At 39.0% G+C, this 19,341-nt stretch overlaps 1 protein-coding gene across 5 annotated transcripts in view; it reads left to right on the top strand.

Annotated features, from left to right (window-relative positions):
- Positions 1-682: 682 nt before the first annotated feature.
- Positions 683-19,341, top strand: part of EDRF1 (erythroid differentiation regulatory factor 1) — a 39,570-nt gene continuing 20,911 nt past the window's right edge. For 4 of the 5 annotated variants that reach the window (XR_012922772.1, XM_076009717.1, XM_076009720.1 and 1 more), the window contains exons 1-13: positions 683-1,344; positions 2,332-2,540; positions 4,766-4,832; positions 5,487-5,612; positions 7,564-7,688; positions 7,959-8,115; positions 10,988-11,089; positions 11,351-11,472; positions 12,202-12,313; positions 15,410-15,557; positions 15,635-15,743; positions 16,074-16,185; positions 17,528-17,788. Coding sequence is in view for 4 of the 5 variants with exons in the window: in XM_076009717.1 (XP_075865832.1) it covers positions 1,237-1,344; positions 2,332-2,540; positions 4,766-4,832; positions 5,487-5,612; positions 7,564-7,688; positions 7,959-8,115; positions 10,988-11,089; positions 11,351-11,472; positions 12,202-12,313; positions 15,410-15,557; positions 15,635-15,743; positions 16,074-16,185; positions 17,528-17,788 (1,758 nt within the window). In the remaining variant the exon portion in view is untranslated. The remainder of the gene's footprint in view (positions 1,345-2,331; positions 2,541-4,765; positions 4,833-5,486; positions 5,613-7,563; positions 7,689-7,958; positions 8,116-10,987; positions 11,090-11,350; positions 11,473-12,201; positions 12,314-15,409; positions 15,558-15,634; positions 15,744-16,073; positions 16,186-17,527; positions 17,789-19,341) is intronic. The other variant, XM_076009718.1, reaches the window with a different exon arrangement.

Raw genomic sequence — 19,341 nt, 5'->3', positions numbered from 1 at the left:
GCATTTAACTGTTTGATACCACACCGGGCGCAGAGTCTGAAGGCAAGAGAGCCTACCAGGCATCCTCAAACTAGCGCCCTTGGGCCACAGGCGGGCGCCTAACACGTTCATCTGGCGCTAGGGGCGTTTTTGCCCCCGCTGCCTGTCCTGCTTAGCAGCCAACTCGACCGGGGCCCACAGTGCACATTCTCCAACCGTCTGAGGGACAGTGAACTGGCCCCCTGTTTAAAACGTTTGAGGACCCCCGCTAGACCTTCGAAGGCGTAAAGCGGCCCTGCCCATTTCTGGACCTCCTCGCTACTCAAGAGCACTGGCATCACCTCCCTGGAGCTTGCGAGACACGCGGAGCCCCAGGCCCATCCCAGACCTGCAGAATCAGAACCTGCAAGTGAACAAGCCCCTCGGGGGTTCCTGGGCACGCTACCTAACGTCGGAGAGCCCCGGACCCCGGGGAATGCGGGCCAGATCCCCGGGCCGGCACACAGCGGGCCCTCCGCAGGGGCCCCAGGAGCACCCGGGCAGGTGCTGCCCGCTCGGAGTCCGGCGGCCACACGCGGGGCCTCCTCCGCGCAGCTCGGCGCCCGCTCCCGCGAAGCCCCGCCGCTCCCGCGCCAGGACCGGGCGCAGGCACTGTGATGCAGCGGGGAGCGGACGCCCAGTCAGAGGCCCCGGCTTCAGCCGCGAGGCCCCTCGCCTGGGCACGCCCTTCCCCTCGGGCCGCGGAGAGCCCGGTTGTAAAACCGCGGGGCGGCGAAGGCTGCAGGAGGCAAGGAGGAGCGCCAGCACCTCAGGAATTCGCGGGACCGCAGCCGCTGGGGGCGGGACCGCAGCACCTCCCCGCCCTCCCACCTTGACTCCCCGCCCCAAGCCCGAGTCCCAAGTCCCAAGAACTGTTTGCCAACAAAGACGAGCGGAGTGCAGGGGGCGGAGCCTCGCACTCAGAAACCGCGAGAAGTGGTCTCCCGAAGAAACCCTCACAGACGCAGGCGCACTGCAGCTCCCGCCCCCCCGCCGCAGAGGTGGCACCCGCTGCAGCGGGAGGCAGGGCTGGGCCTCCGGGACAAAGCTCGCGAGATTTAATCGCGCGTCACTGCAACCTCTTCCTGTCAGAGGCCGGAAGTGCTGTCTGCGGAGCGCGTTTGGCGCTTGCTCGACTGTGCTGCCGCGCCGCTGGGCCTGGGTTCCTGTCGCGGCTCTTTCGGTCCCGCTTCGTCTCTGCTGCCCTGGACCGAAGTGATGGGGGACCTCAAGGAGGCCGGAGCCGAGGCTCCGCCGGCCGTGGCCGCTGCTCGGGGAGGGCTCAGTCTCCTGTCCCAGGGAGAGTCCGAGGAACCTTCTGCACAGGTGAGCCCTCCGCGGGGCGGGACCTAGCAGGGCTCCGGGAGCTGCGGGCCCTTTCCGCTGAGGAGGAATGTCACGATTCCTGGCAGGTTCTGGCGCCTTCTCCACGCCTCCCTCACACCCCCAAAACAGGGAGTGGAAGTCTTTGTGCTTGTCGCCAGGTATTCAGGTATTTACTTGTAAGTCATTCGTATCAAAAGCAGTCCTGGTAACCGACAGGTGAGTTAGACACGAGCTCTGCTCTCAAGAAGGGTACATGTAAATATGTGGTTCCAGAATGTGGCACAGCCGTGCAAAGCTGGAGGGAAGAGAGAGGGTGCCAGAGAGGTACTCACCGATAATGGGACTGAACTAATTCTTGAAAGGTGCAAAGTGTTGCCAGGCCAAAAAGGGACTTCGCGAGAGATTAGAATATTGAACCCAGACACTGAATTTGCCTTGGGGATGTGCAAGTGCAGGTTGTGAGGAATCCCCCAGGTGCCTTGCGATGAAGTTATAGGTTCAGAGTATTTGTGTAATGAACTGATGAAAATTACTAAACATTTGCTTGAAAACAAGTTCGAGATATCTTACCAGGCTCCTTTGTAAATGATGCATGTTATTGAAATTAAAATACTCAAGCATTGAACAGAAGTTTTATTAAATCTTATATGTAGTTAACATGATACTATTGAGTCTCCTTGGTTTCTGCTTCTTCACTTTATTCATATAAATTGAATAAAATTTAAAAGGCAGAGTGATTGGCTTGTTTCCTAACTGATAATGACTCCTTGACATCATGCTCCTTAACTCATCTTTTTTCTTTGGAGTTATGTGAGAAAGAGCTAAGCAAATGTGACAATTTATGCTCGAATTTATTAAGTGCTATTATTAACATGTAGCATATGTTCCTTGTGAAGCCTGGTGTGGTGGGTTCTTGTTAGGTTTTTGTAAAGGTGAGATTTTCATTCTAATAGTGTTCATTAATGTTTCGTTCAATACATTAATTAGGGGTCAGCTTTATTTCTCGGAGGCAACGAAGTGAAGAGCCGAGCTGTGGTGAAATACTCTTCTGCCCCTCCTCGAACAGCATTTGCACGCCTTGAAGAGAAGACAGACTTGAAACTCCCACCTGCCAACTGGTTACGAGAGAGTGCCAAATTAGGGCCAGCAGGAACAACCATTCTTGGCAACAGTAAGAAAAGCAAGCCATTTTCAAGGTGACTGTTAATTGTGGCATTTTTACTTGCTCCTGTATCCTGATTTAAAGCTCCTAATACTTGCTTTTCAGTATAATTGGTAATGCACATTAACTTACTGAGCTTTCTCTTTCAAAAAAGATCACATTTCACTTTGAAAGTTCTTTTTTCCTTTGATAATAATGTTGCAATATGAAGGTATCAATTGCATTTGCTTTTCTCAGGTCTACATCATGTTAGTAACAAAGATGACTTTAACTGCTAACGTTAAATCAGCCATTTTATTTTAGCAAATTTGCATACCTTTTGAATACATGATTGTAAAGAATCAGGGTGACAAATGAGGAGGAAAACCCTTAACACTGCCTGATTTGTCCTATGGAAGTTTTCATTAAATGATGGTGGACTGTCTGTTCTGAAAAAGCCCAAAGTAAAAACCCAGCATGTTGTGTGGCCTACGCCCTTGACTTTGACACTGGAAATTCTGCTGGTAGTATTTAAAGTTGAGAGAGTAGCCTGGGATTTTAGAGCAGGTGTCCTCAAATTACGGTCCGAGGGCCACATGCCGCCCACCTAGGACATTTATCCGGCCTGCCAGGTGTTTGGGGGTTTTTTTGGAGACAGAGTCTCGCTTTGTTGCCCAGGCTAGAGTGAGTGCTGTGGCTCACAGCAACCTAGTGCCGTGGCTTACAGCAGCCTAGCTCACAGCAACCTCAAACTCCTGGGCTCAAGCAATCCTTCTGCCTCAGCCTCACAAGTAGCTGGGACTACAGGCATGCACCACCATGCCCGGCTAAATTTTTGTATATATATATATATATATATTAGTTGGCCAATTAATTTCTTTCTATTTATAGTAGAGATGGGGTCTCACTCTTGCTCACGCTGGTTTCGAACTCCTGACCTGGAGCAATCTGCCCTCCTCGGCCTCCCAGAGTGCTAGGATTACAGGCATGAGCCACTGCACCCAGCCCTACCAGGTGTTTTTGCTGTGGCTGCCTGTCCTGCTTAGCAGCCGACTCGTCCTGGGCCCACAGTGCACACTCTCCAATGGTCTGAGGGACAGTGAACTGGCTCCCTGTTTAAAAAGTTTGAAGACTCCTGTTATAGAGGAAAACGTACTAACATCCATATTCTTGTATGCCATTTAATGTGTGTGTCTCTCTTTATTTTCTCTCAGTGATTTAACCTAAAATATTTCCATGTAACTTATAGCAAGAGGCACAAACACATTAATACCTTATGAGCTAGTGGTTTGAAAATTATCCTACTGCCTCAGAAGGCAAAAGTTACGTTTGCAAAATGTTGATAGCATTATTTGTACTAGCAAATGTTTATAGCATTATTTGTACTAGCGAAAGTTGGGAAATAACCCAAATATCTTTTTCTAGAATGATAGCTTAGTAAATTCTGATATGTCAACACAATTAAATTTTATGAGGTGATTTAAATGATAATTGTATACAAACACTATGCTAAGTATTTCATATGTTTATCTCATTTAATTCTCACAACCACCATTTGAGATAGGCCCTGTTAACTATTTTGCACATGAGAAAAGCTGAGAAAGGTTAAATAACTTATCTAGTGCCCATGGTAAATCATGAGATTATGCTTTCAAGTTAGCAAGTTAGGTGAGTATCCTGACTCTCTGCTACTTACTAACTGGAAAATGGTGATATCAGCTACCTAGCATGAGTTGGATGCTCAATTAACTTTTATTTTTTCCCTTTCCCTTGTGGCAGAATTGGTATCAGGTGCATATTTTTTATATCTATTTTTTTAAAAGAGAAATATTATATATCAATGTATATTATATATACAATCCCAGAAAATAAAATCCTGGCAAATGTTTCTCTTTCTCTTTTTCTTATTTCACTACCTAAAAAGGATAAAATCTTGTAGTGGTTTTCTCTTGGAGATTTTTTTGGGTTTTGTGATTACAAAAATAAAAACAATTGGTAAGTGTTTTTATTCTAAGTGTTTCCTACTAATTTCTTCTAAAGATTATTACTATGTTTATCAACTCTAAGATGCCATTGATTTTAAGACATACCATTATTTTATGTTCCACTTAATAGGGAAAACTAGCCAACTATAATGGTGATACGCATCCTGATTTCAGAGATGTTAAAATGTGGAAAATATGTCCTAGAAGTGATGAAATACAGTATTCTGTTGTTAACCTCTATTTGCATGATTCTTAGCATGACCTTGTAACTTGTGGCCTTTTTTTCCTTCGGTAGCTTTGGCATGGCATATGACTTTATTGATTCAGTGGGAAATGATGTGGATGTTGTTTCTGACTCTGAAGTAAGTGTTACTTACTGCTTAATGTAACTTTGAGAATGTTTTGTGCTAGATGTTGTATCATTTTCTGTTTTGCAGTTTTGAGAAATTAGTAATGAAATAAGATAAAACTATCAGATGATTGAATATCTTCTTTGTTTATTAAAGTATCACTCTTTACCACATCTCCTTTCTTCCAAGAGGAAGGAACAACTCTCAAAACACTGGCAGTGGTAATAATATTAATACTGATGGTTGTGTTCTAATAATAGTTACTGAAACTGATTATAATGGGATTGTGTATATGGTACCAGTTGAGAATTACTAATGATATTTCTAGTAAAGTCTGTTGATCCTTAATTGGTGGTTTTTATCTGATATACTAAAAGCCTAGGTCAGTGCAACAGTGTGACCTGTACACACTTAACTTTAAGAAATTCTATCATCTAAATATAAATGTTTGACCGTCATTTACGTTAACATAGTATGGCTCATAGAGTCTAGGTAATTCTGGTTTTAAAGCTCTGTCTTCCATATGTTTGCATATGGCCTTTTATGTAAAGTACCGTTTGTATAAACTTAAGGAAATAAGTTTTACAAATAAAGTTAAAATTTAAAAGGTTCTAAATCATACTAAAAAGGTCTTTCTAAACTATTTTTTCTCTTAATTTTTTTAAGAACATAAAAAAGCTCCTGAAGATTCCCTACAGCAAGTCCCACGTGAGCATGGCAGTGCACCGCATAGGGAGGACTCTCCTGTTAGACGAGCTGGATATTCAAGAACTCTTTATGAGATCATCTCAGGTAATACTTTTTGTGAAAAACATCCAGAAAAGCATTATTCTAACAACTTAAGAGCATTAGAAATATGATTTTGTTTCAGAGAAAGGCCAAAGTGGAAATATAGTTGAGTACTTCAACAATCAAGAAGTGAAAAGTTTCACTGAAGATAGAAAAGCTTTAAAGAAAAAATAGAAGGGAGAATGGGGAAGAAAATTATTTTATTGACACCAACAGCCAGGATTCTTTCTTACAAAGAAAAAGGTGAAGCCAGTAAAGAAACTTGTGAAAAATCTGTGAAATTTAAGAGACTAGTTTAAATTTTTGAAAAATCCTTGTCTTTATTAAACAGATTCTTATAAAACACAGCTACCAGGAAAAATGAAAAACATGAAAAGCTAGTCCTATAAATGAATCCAGTCATGCACCACATAACCATGATCGATGGACCACATATATGACAGTGGTCCCATAAGATTATAATACTGTTTTCCTTTATATGGTACCTTTTCTGTGTTTAGATATGTTTAAATACACAAATACTGTTGTGTTACAAGTGTGTTCAGTATTCAGTATAGTAATATGCTATACGTAGCCTTGGAACAATAGGCTGTACCATATAGGCTAGGTGTGTAGTAGACCTGGCCTTTTTGGCACTAGGTACTATTTTCATGGAAGGCAATTTTTCCACAGACTGGGGGTGGGATGGAGCTCAGGTGGTGATGTGCAGCCCATTTTTAACAAGCCATGGACCAGTACTGGGCCCCGGCTCAGGGTTGAGCACCGCAATAGTAGCAGACTATATACCATCTAGGTTTGCGTAAGTACACTTTATGATGTTCATAGAATGACCAAATCGGCCGGGCGCTGTGGCTCACGCCTGTAATCCTAGCTCTTGGGAGGCCGAGGCGGGCGGATTGCTCAAAGGTCAGGAGTTCAAAGCCAGCCTGAGCAAGAGCGAGACCCCGTCTCTACTATAAATAGAAAGAAATTAATTGGCCAACTGATATATATATAAAAAATTAGCCGGGCATGGTGGCACATGCCTGTAGTCCCAGCTACGTGGGAGGCTGAGGCAGGAGGATTGCTTGAGCCCAGGAGTTTGAGGTTGCTGTGAGCTAGGCTGACGCCACGGCACTCACTCTAGCCTGGATAACAAAGCGAGACTCTGTCTCAAAAAAAAAAAAGAATGACCAAATCACCTAATGATGCATTTCTCAGAACATACCCCTGTTATTAAGCAATGCATGACTGTAGTTATTAGAATTAATTGATTCCCCTAAAGCCAAGCTTCTCAAACTGTATGTTGGTATGTGACTTTTTTTCCCATGTTGAGGATGTATACTTTTGTAAAATAGAGTAACAATGTTGTGGTTTCTCAAGCTCCCTCTCCATTTCTTTACTTACCTTTTTGTGGACTAGTAATAAATAGTTCATGGGCTTGCTAGTCCTTAGTTTAAAGAATATTCCTACAGTACTTTGATAAAGAAAATTAAGTTACAGTGATTTAAATTGATGTTTAAAATAAAGACCATTGCTTCTCAGGCTTTTGGCTAAGATCAAGTGTAAAATAATTACCATAGTTCAGTTCAGTGTATATGTATGTACTGGCCAAGGTCTTGGGATATGACAGTGAGTAAATCACAGGCCTTGCTCCTTAGCAGTACGCAGTTTTGGGGTTATAAATGCATACAAAAATAATTTCAATGCAGTATGCAAAATGGGGCTTCCTCCAGGCACTAAAAATATTACAGAGAAGGTTCATCTCTCCTGGCGTGAGTTAGGGAGAGGAAGAACACTGGGATTTCCTAAAAGAGGTGGTGTGAATTGAGTCCAGGAAGATAAATGTTTTATGAGTATGTTTTTATGAAACAGCATGCAAAAAACAGAGTATTTTCTGTAAAAGAGTTAACAGTTACCATTGTTTTAACTATATGTGTGTTCTATTTATTTAATAATTTCTTATGTTATTCAGACTGGTGATTGGACATGGTTAAAAGAGTTTTATCAAAGACTAATTGATCAGAAGTGGCAGAGGAAGAAAAAGAGCAAAGAGCACTGGTATCAGAAGGCTATTCTTTCCAAGTTTTTATATTACAGGTACTTGGCTACTTATTTATTTTTATCTTAGGACAAATGAAATTCTAATCTAAGATTTAATTTGAAGCTAGTAAAAGTAGTAATTTAAGTTTTGCTACTGTGGTACTGTTAACATTTATTCATTCCTCCTATTGGTAACATTTTCTTATGTTCCTTTTTCACAAGATGTAAGATTGGTTACAGATCTAGTTTTTATAAATAGGTACACAATTACCTGAAGTTTGACTTTAACAATAATGTAATTTCCACCACCCACCCCCATTTGGCCAGTATCAATGGTGATGGAGCCGCCCAGCCTGTCCCATCTGCTGCGGAACAGCAGGAACCATCCAGTTCACATCAGACAAGTGGTTCGGAAGGGGCTTCGTGGCCTGCCCCCTTTGAAATGCCTTCTTCGGTGTCTGAAGATCCCAGTGCTTCTAGTCAGGTTAGTCAGTCTTTAAATGCTGGTTTGGTAAACTCATTTAGAAAGACAAAACCAATTATCTTGTTTAAAAAATAGATAAACAGGAATAAGAAATACACTATCAGTTTAGGTCTCACAATTGGAAAAAAAAACTTTTTAGTTTTTACAGTAGAATTTACAAGAGCTATTATGAATGGCTAGGTCCGATTTTTTTATTAAATAATTCAAAATATTTTGGAATAGCTTGGAATATGTTTATCAATACTGTCTCTTTAAAGTTATAAGAATACTGTATAATATAGTGATATAGTATTTATTTTTAACTTTAGATGTGTAATAAGTACCTATCAAATATTGAGACCCATAGGCCTGTTCATAATTTAAGTACTGACCTTTTTATATTAACTTTTAGTCCGATTATTAGGCCTAAAATATCCCTTAAGATGAAGTTCCTGAGACTTAGTCCACATTCATGTTATAAAACTTTTAGAAAGGAAAAGAGAGTAAACTGTGTTGTCTGTCTCTTACATTTTCTCTTATTGATTGTTTCTTTATTTGTGTCCTTATTGTGTCTGTCAATGAATAAAATAAAGTCATAGATGTAAATTGTGGCATGTCTATTTTCAGGAAAATATATTGATAAACCTGAAAAAGATAAAAATAAGATCTGTAACTTGATAAATTATTCTTTCCTCTTACTATGTGTTTCTACATATTGAACACTGTTCTGCCAGATTGTTTCAATCTTCACGAATTATAGGGGTACAGGAAATAAATACATTTCACTTGATTTTTTTTTAGTGGGTTTTAAAATAGAGAAACCTTCCCATAAAACTACATAATGAATTTAAATTTTTTCCAAAAGTGAGAAAACAATAAGGAAAAGGAAGGAGTTAATTAACATGCAAATCACATCGTGGTAACCACCAAGAAGATGGGGATGCTCTGAGATTGAGAAAGGGCATGGTGGGTCCTGGGTGCTAGCCACGACCCATGTTGTGACTTGAGTAATGGTTATGGGTAATTGGCTTTATAATTAGTCATTTTACTATATTATTTGTTTTGTACACTTCTGTCTGTGATTATATTTCACTAAAGGATTTTTAAAAATTCATTTAGTATTCCCTGTTTTCAAAACCTACACCTTATAAAAAGACCACATAGTAGATTTACTGCCCTCTTACTACCCAACTCACCCTTCTCCCAGCATTATCATCTTGTCCTCACCTTGTTTAGGAGTTACTTTGAAAAATCTTGGAGACTTTTTGAGAATCTGTAGGCTTACATGTGGAGGAAGCAAACTGGCATTTATTTAATGCCTTTTAAGCCCTTTACTTTGTTATGTGTGTGTTTATAAATTTTGTTTTATCCTTGGAACTGCATATGTAGTAAGTGTTGATGGTGTCATTTTACAAGTCAGTAAACTAAAGCTCATAAAAACAAATGTTTAGCCATAGTCAAACGGCTGGTAAAATGCAAGCTGGGATTTAAACCCTGATCTTTCTGTCTTCAGAGACATGTTCTTACAGCCATACTCTACTGTGTCCATGTACTCCACACATAGTTAGGAGGGCTCTGTAAGCAATCAGATTATCTTAGCAATGGCACACTCCTAAGCAGGCTAGCCTGCCATAAAAGTCTTGTACAGAGTATTTTTCTTACAACATATTATATTGCCTACATTTTAATGTTTAGAGATTTGTTTATGTTTGCAAGCTATCACCTTATGAATTCTTGTCCCCCAAACTAAAACTGCTGTTTTGAAGCCTTTATTAAGCAATACTAGAGGTTAAATAGGTGTCTGTGGTATGGCCTTGGTGCCAAACTTTTATTGAGAACATTGTAACCTAGAGCCCAGACTCCTATTAAAGCAACTACCTGGCAAATTATATTTTGGGAATTATTCATATGTTGATAACTTGTCTGCATAAACAAATAATAAAATAAAGTAGAGTTTAAAGTTCTCTTAGGACTCTGGTAGAAGACAAACAGTATAAGTGCTGGCATTCTCCCACGTGCTTGCAGTCATGCACGCTTCCCAGGCAGATGCTGAGCCTGTCGGCATACACATAGGTGAGAAGTTAGACAGAATTTCATGGAGTAAGCAACACGTACACATGTCCATCATGGGGTCTGTTGGGGCATTGACATTAAAAGTTTCAAGTAGTCTTAGTGGCAGCACTACTGTCCTAAGGGTTGGAAAATTGAGTGGTAGACTGAGTTTGTCCGATGCAAAGGGCCTGCTTCCTAAGTGTTTTCCAAAATGTATTCCACCGAATATCTTCAGAACAGAAAGTGTTCTGAGATTAAATAAATTCGGGAAATATTGGATTATACAGATGTGAAGTAGATTTTTCCACTGCAGGACCACTTAGAAGGTTTTGTCTTTAATGGCAATAAACATTATTACTCTTTAAAAGCAAGTTGGCAAGCAGCATTTTTCAAACCTGACTTTGGAAAGTTTTCGCTGAGTATCCTAGTGTTTTATGAAACACTCATTAGGAAATACTAAGCCGAAGACTGTTAAGATGATAAGCATCTCAAACTATGGCTGAGGTTTCTTAGGAATTTTTAAATTTGGTTAGAGATGGGGTAGACTGAAAGCAATGATAATCACATTTACCAAAAAAAAGAAAGAAAGCAAAATGAAAAGCTTGGAAAACTTATATTAATCTTTATCTCATTTGAGTAAGATCTAAGTGTGATTAGCTTGTTAGTAGCTGTGATAATTAAGAGCTGAAGCAAGCCACCCAGTATAGTGATTTGCATTAGCTTAATTCACAAAGGTAGATTCAAGGTGTGCTTTGAACATTTGAGTGATACTCTTTAAAAGTAGGTCAGTTTTAAGTAATGTTGGCAGCAGAATCATTCCTTATCCTTGCACTTTTCACAGGGAAGTGAGCCTCTTGAACCCTCATACATAGTGGGGCATGTGGCCTCAGCACCCAAAGAACAAAACCTGACTACTTTATTCAATGACGGGGAGAACAGTCAGGTATGCTTTCCATGGTGTCCCAGTTGAGACACTTAATCCCCAGTCTGCTTCGTCATTTAAAAATTAGTCTAGTTGGAATTGATAGGTAAAAAAATCCACTTGATCCTAAAATTGCTTTCTAAACATCTCTGTGATCTTACAGCTCTGGGACTTGACTTTGTCTCCTTTGTCTTTTCCTTTTTCTAGTCTTTCTGTGGATTGTAAGGGGGGAGGATATTATAGATCTCCTGTTTATTATAATCTCCCTATTTTAAATCAAAGGGTCTAAAAAATGATTTTGTTCGGAACATTCTATGGACGTTTGAAGATATCCATATGCTGGTTGGTTCCAACATGCCTATATTTGGAGGAGGCAGATATCCAGCAGTCAGCTTACGTCTCAGGTAAACCAACATTTTACCCCTCCTTAAGCTATGGTATTTAAATTCTTCCTTTAGAATCAGTTTTCCATCTGCTTTCCCTTGTCTATTTGGGCATCCTCCTCTTTCTTTGGGTTTTTTCACCTACCTCCCTTCCCCTGCCGATTGAAATGGTCACAGTAAGGAAGGAGCTAATGCTGAAAGTAGCTCCTTCCTTACTGTGACCATTTCAGCAAATGCTGAAAGCCCTGTAGCTAAGTCTTCATTATAGGCCGATTGAATGGAGCCAGAGGTCTGTTGCACTGGCCTAGTCTTATGTCTGAATCTACAATTTGTAGTTCATTTAATTAGTTAAGAAGGTGGTTTGCCAGCTTTCTATTAACTAATTGTGAGTGTTTTTCTTAATGCCACGCATGTATTTGTTCACATTATTCTTACTTAAGCATTATCATGGTCACTCTTTCTTTGGGTCATATAAGGAGCACGCAGTGGGCTTATGGTCATCTCCTTTCACATTTTCTTCTATTCTTACTGAAAACTTACTGACACCAATTAGAAATACAGAGCTTTTGGAAAGATATTAAATATAACACAACCACTGAGCTATATGTACATATCTCATCAGAAAAGAAAGCATATATGGCATTTTTTATCTAGGAGAATAGCTTAAAATATTTAAATGGGGAAATCTTAGATGATTCATTATGGAACATCTTAATTAAACCAAATAACACTAGAAATGTATATTTTTAGGGACAACAACAAACCAATTAATGTGCTAACTGGAATTGACTATTGGTTGGATAACTTGATATGCAATGTACCAGAGCTTGTGATGTGTTTTCATGTAAACGGAATTGTACAGGTAAGATACAGTGTGACTTTTCTAATCTCTCAAATGCAAAATGATACAGGGAGTACCTCACCAAAGTTTTAAGGCCCTTAAATACTAATATGTATTTTTGGCAGGGGGAATAGCTGTGAATAAACTGAATTTTGAGTGTTTCACATTTATCAGAATTCTAGATATTACAGGAGTATAATTTTATAGGTAATTTATGGGAAGGTCATACTGAAACCTAGATTTGTAGCCATAGAACTCTAATTATAATGCTAAACACCCATAGTAATTAACTGAAAGTATCTATATCAGGGGTCCTCCAACTTTTTAAACAGGGGGGCCAGTTCCCTGTCCCTCAGACTGTTGGAGAGCCAGACTATAGTTCAAAAATACTATGAACAAATTCCTATGCACACTGCACATATCTTGAAGTAAAAAAACAAGTGGGCAAAAACACCCCCGCATGTGGCCTGTGGGCCATAGTTTGAGGACGCCTGGTCTATATAGTGGAGGTGTTTGTTCATTATACAAATATCTCCTCAGTATATGCAAAGTTTTAAGGAAAGGCCACCATGAAAATTGCATAAAGTAGACAGCTCATTTAGAAAATTCTTACTGAGCATATTCTGTGTAGGAGGTACTTTGTCCCCACTGTAAATGTTGGGGGAAAACAATAAGTTTGGTCACTACTCAGAAAGATGTAATCTAATGGGAAATGGCAACATGCAGAGGGAACAGGAGGAAACAGTAGATAAGTATTAGAAGTGCAGGACACATGCAGAAGTTTGGATCATCAGAAGGGGAGGTCACTTCTTTTTGGTCTAGAAGAAAGACTTCATGGAAGAAGTGGCATTTTAAGTGGGTCTTAAATGATAGTTAGCATCTCAAAATATAAGAGTTGGATTTTAAAAGATTAGGATAAGTAAACAAAGGGATTGAGAATAAATCCAGCTAGGGAGCACATGATTTTATGTAGCAGAATGGTTGGAAATAAGGTTGGAAAGTCATGGCCAAGTAATAGGAAGTCTTGAATGCCGAGTTGTGGGACTTGGACTTGCTTCAGTTGGTAATCTGGAACCATTGAAGGCTTCACATCTGGGAGGTGAAATGAAATTTGTTGCATTGGAATATTAATTTGGAGATAGCATATAGGACAGACAAGGAGGACCTGGAGACAAGACTGATCAGGCATTGTACCACTATTACAAATAGTATTATGTGCTTATTCTACAGAGGAAATATTAAGAATCAACAGTTGTTACAACTAGCATTTATTAAGTGCTTATTTTGTTCCGGACACTTTGCTAAGTGCTTTACATGCATTACCTTTTTTAATCTTCTCGCTACTTCATATGGGGTTACTCCCATATAATGGAGAGGGAAACTGAGGATCAGGGGGGTAAAGTGAGTTGCCCAGGGCCGCATTGATAGTAAGTGCCAGTGTTTGAGCCTCTGTCTGGTTGAGGCCATGCTTTTAACCATTGTACTCCAACCCAGTGATTATTAACCTGGGGTATGCATCAAAGTCACTTGTGGCCTATTTAAAAATGCACTTGCTTAGGCCCCCAGTGTTCCAGGATTGGTAGATATCTGTGCATCTGTTTTTTCAGAAAGCCTTGTACATGGTTCTCATTTCCAGCCTTGATTGAGAACCACTGTTAAACCATCACCCTAAAAATGGGAACATTTAGTGAGAGGCTGGGGTAGGGGCTGGAGAGAATAGGGAGGGGCAGGAGAGAACAGGGAGAGGCAGGTAAAGCATTAGTAAGGAGGGAGGAAGAGTTGAAGGGAATTCAGGATTCAGGGACTAGAATAGCGATGGTATCATTTGCTGAGATAGGAACAGTGAATTAGTTTAGACAGGAAGGTAATGTTTTTGTCATATGTTCAGTTTGAGGAAAGCTCATAGGGGTGAGGAACCTGGGCCTTGGGGCCACATGTGGCCTTCTGGATCTTTAAGTGTGTGGCCTTTTGACTGAATCCAAAGTTTGGATTCAGTTGAGGGGTTGCACTTGGAGACCTGGAGGGCCACAAGAGGGCCATTCAAAGGGAGCAAGAAGGAGAACCAGAAGAGTGCAGTGTGAAATACAGGAAAGCAGTGTTTTGAGGAATGAAATAGTCAACACTGGGGACTTGAGATGAACTGAGAAGGTTGAAACTAGCCTTAGGCATTTGTGTTTCATCTTATGTTCCTTCCAACTGATTTGGAGTTTTTAGTCTTAGAGTACTTAAGAAAATGTGGTAAGAGGTGTTTTGGGAAGTTTGCACAAAAGACAAACTAGAGAAAAATATGGAGGCACTTTTAAAATAGTGATAGTAATGTCCATGCAGCCTTTAATCTTACTGTCACCTCAACACCCTTGTCCTCCATCCCTGTAAAGGAACAGAGTCCAAAGCTCTAGGGAAAGAAAAGACCAGAAATAGTTTTATAAAGCTTGCTGAGTAAAATCTACCAACATTTACCATCTTCTCAATTTAAACCATTAGGGTGGGCCGGGCGTGGTGGCTCACGCCTATAATCCTAGCACTGTGGCAGGCTGAGGCGAGTGGATCATTTGCGCTCAGGAGTTCGAGACCAGCCTGAGCAAGAGCAAGACCCCATCTCTACCAAAAATAGAAAAAATTAGCTGGGTATGGTGACACATGCCTGTAGTCCCAGCTACTTTGGAGGCTGAGAAAGAAGGATCGCTTGAACACAGGAGTTCGAGGTTGCTGTCAGCTAGGCTGACACCATGGCACTCTACCCAGGCAACAGAGTGATACTTTCTCAAAAACAAACAAACAGACAAACAAAAAATTAGGGTGGAATAGAAGAACGTATTTAGTACTATTTGTTCCATGTTAGAATAGAAATAAGATCACGTGTAAATCTGAGGTTCTAAATCTGGTAGAGATTCTCTATTGAGAATTAATCTGGTAGTAAACCACCATTGCTAATGGGGGCATATCAAAATCTTTTGGAATGTTGGAGCAGAAGAAAGGTTGAAAACCACTGGCTTAAACGTTTGCATGCTGCTTAGGTCTCTATTTGCAGAACTTACAGACTTGGTTGCTTTTTTATAAGAAAGGTGTCGCTGCCTCGGGTTTTCTCTTAAACTGCCTTCCATCTGTGTTTTACAGAAATATGAAATGATAAAGACAGAAGAGATTCCCAATTTGGAAAATTCTAATTTTTCTACTAAAGTCATAAAAGACATTGCACAGAATATTTTATCATTTCTGAAATCAAATTGTACCAAAGAAGGACATACCTATTGGCTCTTTAAAGGTAAGCTAATTCATGAATGAACAATAATTGATTTGGGTGATTACTGTAAAATGAGACTTATTTATTTTTCTTTCCAGCAAGTGGCAGTGATATAGTGAAACTCTATGATCTCACTACTCTTTGTGAAGAAACTGAAGACAAATACCAAAATCCATTCACAATGCCAGTGGCCATTCTTTTATATAAGTGAGTGCTTCATGAATTTAAGATGTAGAAGTGGGCTTATGTAAAATTTTAATCTGTACAGTCACACTGTCAAAGGCAAGGTTTTTTAAATACTTGTTAGGTTTTCATAGTGGAATAAAAATATATACACATATACACACTGTACCAAATATTACTCAACTTCCTTATGCAAGCATAATATAAACTTTTGGGGGATGAGTGGGTATAATTCAATATTTAGTTGCTGCTTATAACCCTTATTCTGTTAGAAACAAATAAGAGCATGCCTAGACTTTAGTCTTGCCCGGAATGATGAATGGGAAATAAAGTTGATGTAAACCTTTCTTTTAGGGTTGCTTGCAACATGATGATGAAGAAAAATCAAAATAAGAAACACTATGGGACGATTAGGACATTGCTTCTTAATTGTGTCAAGTTGTTGGACAAAAGCAGGCATCCTCAAGTAAGGTGTTAACAGTTATACATTCTCCAAAAAAAAACCTCTCCCATTTTGATAGAGAATTGTTTCCTAGACAGTAAAGCCTCCTAGTTCATATTCTCTAACTGCCCTTATCCAGTGTGTTAGCTACTAACCACATGTGGCTATTAAGCCCCTAAAAATATACTTAATCTCAGTTGAGGTATGCTATAAGTATATAGTACACACTGAAGATTGTGTATGGGTATATGTGTATACACATTACATGTTGAAATCTATTTTATGTATATTGGATTAAATATAATATTAAAATTTCATTAAAATTTCAAAAAATTTTAATGAATATTAAAATCCATTAAAATTAATTTAAATTAATTAAAATTTAATATTATATTAAATATATTAAAATCTATATGGCACAGATTTTACCTTTTTAATGTAGCTACTAGGAAATTTAAAATTTCGTATGCGGCATCTTTTGAAATTTTCTCTCAGTCATCCTTTCCACTATCTTAAATCTGCCTCACCCTCAGTTTTTTTGATTGACAACTGTATTTTTTGGCATAAGGTTAATTGTTGTATTCTATTTAAATCAGAGAAGGTCTGGAGGATTTTAAAGATCCAAATTAATTTTAATTGTAGCTACATCCAATTTGGAGGTAAAGATTATCCTAGAGACCAAACTCAGAGAATTTTTTTTTAAGAAAAATTGGCAGAACAAATTCTGGCTTAAATATCTCATTGCTGATTGAAATGGTGTTTAGCAGAACTTAATGGTTTATGTGAAAGTTAAAAAATGATGTTAAGACTATTGAGTGTGATTAAGGATTAATAAATGATAGAATGGCACAAATGGTAACATATAAATACTAATTTTAAGAGATCAGGATGGACTTTTCCCTCTTTAATGTAGTGGGTTTTTTCCTCCTACAACCATAGATGGTATAATATATATTAGTTGCCTATTAAAGATAAACTTATATTCATAGTTTAGAAAGAGAAATTCTGGTTTCTCAGTTCATATGGGTTAATATTTGTTAATATTTTAGTTATGAAACTCTACACTTAAAAGCTTTTGCTTTTCTTCAGTGAAATACAGTAAGCCACCTTTTTTTAAGGAAAGGGCTCAGGATGGAATAATTTCAGGAAATAAGCATACCAACCCGTAAGAATTTTATAGAGCATACCCAGGGTATTTGTAACTATGAATTGGGAACATTTCTGTGTCTATTACGGGTATGGTGGAAATAGCCTATTTGCAGACTTCCTACTAGAATATGTTAGTATGATAGTAAAATTCATTCCTCTTTAGAGGATACAATTTTGATGATCGTCACTTACAGAAATTTCTTTTTTTATATATAAGATTATTGCTTCAGCCAATTACATGCTTTCTGAACTTTTTCAATTGGATGAACCTAAAAAGGAAGAAAGTTCAGAATCTCCTTTAAATGAGAATTCTGATGAAAGTTATAGTGAAGAGGAGGAAGAGATGCCAGACAGTGACGAAAATGGATCCTATGGCACCAGTTCTGATCCGTCAGATGATAACAAAGCAGTGGCTATAATTAAGTCTGTTGGAGAATTGTCAGTACCAGAAAAATACAAATCTATTCATCAAATCAGAGTAAGCATGTTAGAATTTGCATTAAAGTTTTATCATTGGAAAAACAAAAAATGGTTTATTGTATACAGTTGGCTTTTCATAAGAGGTCATTATACATGTGCTGTATAGGGTAGTACTTTTTTCCGTGAATGTGGTCATGTCTGCCAGGTTGGACATGTCTAACAACTTCTCACCCTTTAGGTTTCTGTTGGCATGGGTCACATTGACTGTCTACCATCAGTGTGTCTCCAGACACCATCCCTTCCAATATATTGTCTCCCTGTGATTAGGTCCAGGGCAGCCTTAAGAGTTCTGGCTATTCTCTGAACTGAAATAATGTTTACAGATAATCTTTTAATTTAAGCTTAGAGTTTTAACTTTCAGATGGAAACTTTATATCCAAGTTAAGTTTTTGAAGGGACATCTCTGTCACCCTAAAATATCATCTATCTTTGTGACCTTCACTTTCCCCGTTGGGGTACCTTAGCCACACTGGCTTTTTTTCTGACTCTCAGATGCATCAAGATCATGCTCATCTGAGGGCCTTGCATTTGCTGGTGCTTCTGCTTGGAACATTGCTTTTTCCAGATCTCGTCAGGGCTACCTTTTTTAAGCCTTAAGTCTTGACTAAAATGTTACCTCTTGGAGAAGACCTTTCCTAACCACTCTGGCATGCTCTGTTTTTATCTCCTTTATGGAGCCTGTCTTATTTTTTGTGTTTGTCTGTCTCCCTTCACTAGAATGTAAGGTCCCGGCCTGTACAAACACTCCTTTTTATCCCATGTCTAGAACATACAGTGGGTGCTCAGTAAAATATTTGTCTATAGACAATTCTTCAGTGGGAAAATATAAAGAAAAAAAAGAAAAGAAATGATAATAATAAATTTTAAAAAATTAAAAAATATTTATCTAAGTCACTACTGGGAAAAGTCATTAACTGTCCATCTAAATTTTAGTTCACTTTCAGCTTGAACCCCAACAATGGAATAAAAATGTGTTCTTCTGGTTATAAATATTGATTGCAAAAGTTACATGTATATGGGAAACTGCATATACAAGGCCCTGGATTTACGGGGCAGTTGGATAATAATTAAAGATGTAGTGGGTTAGCATCACTTTTTTACAGAGATGGCACTCTTTTTTAGTATCTGAATGCAGTCTTAATATTCATATAAATATGTCTTTAGTTAGCTGTGCCTTATCCATGTTTGATGACTTTTTGAAGAATGGGCAGTCAGCCTGGACTCTAGGTCCCAGCTTCCCATTCATTGCATTCTCGGACAAAGTATTTAACCATCTGTGTTTGTTTCTCTTCTGTAAAATGAGAAAGTAATTCTAGCCTCATAGGATTTAGCAAAATGAAATGCTTCACAGAAGCCCTTACTCATAATATCACTTAGTAGATGGAGGTTGCTAACTGGTATTGTTCCTTCGTTAAGCAAATAAATTATATAATGAGACTATTGGTAATACCTGTTAACCTATTGCTAAATTGATGGTATTGTTAATTGTGTGTTACCAAGTATCAGTGCTAATTAGGAGCTGAGCTGACCTATTAGATTAGTTATACATTT

Source organism: Microcebus murinus, chromosome 14 (assembly GCF_040939455.1).
Source record: "Microcebus murinus isolate Inina chromosome 14, M.murinus_Inina_mat1.0, whole genome shotgun sequence".
Classification (NCBI taxonomy): Eukaryota; Metazoa; Chordata; class Mammalia; order Primates; family Cheirogaleidae; genus Microcebus; species Microcebus murinus.
This window is presented reverse-complemented; position numbering and strand designations above follow the sequence as displayed.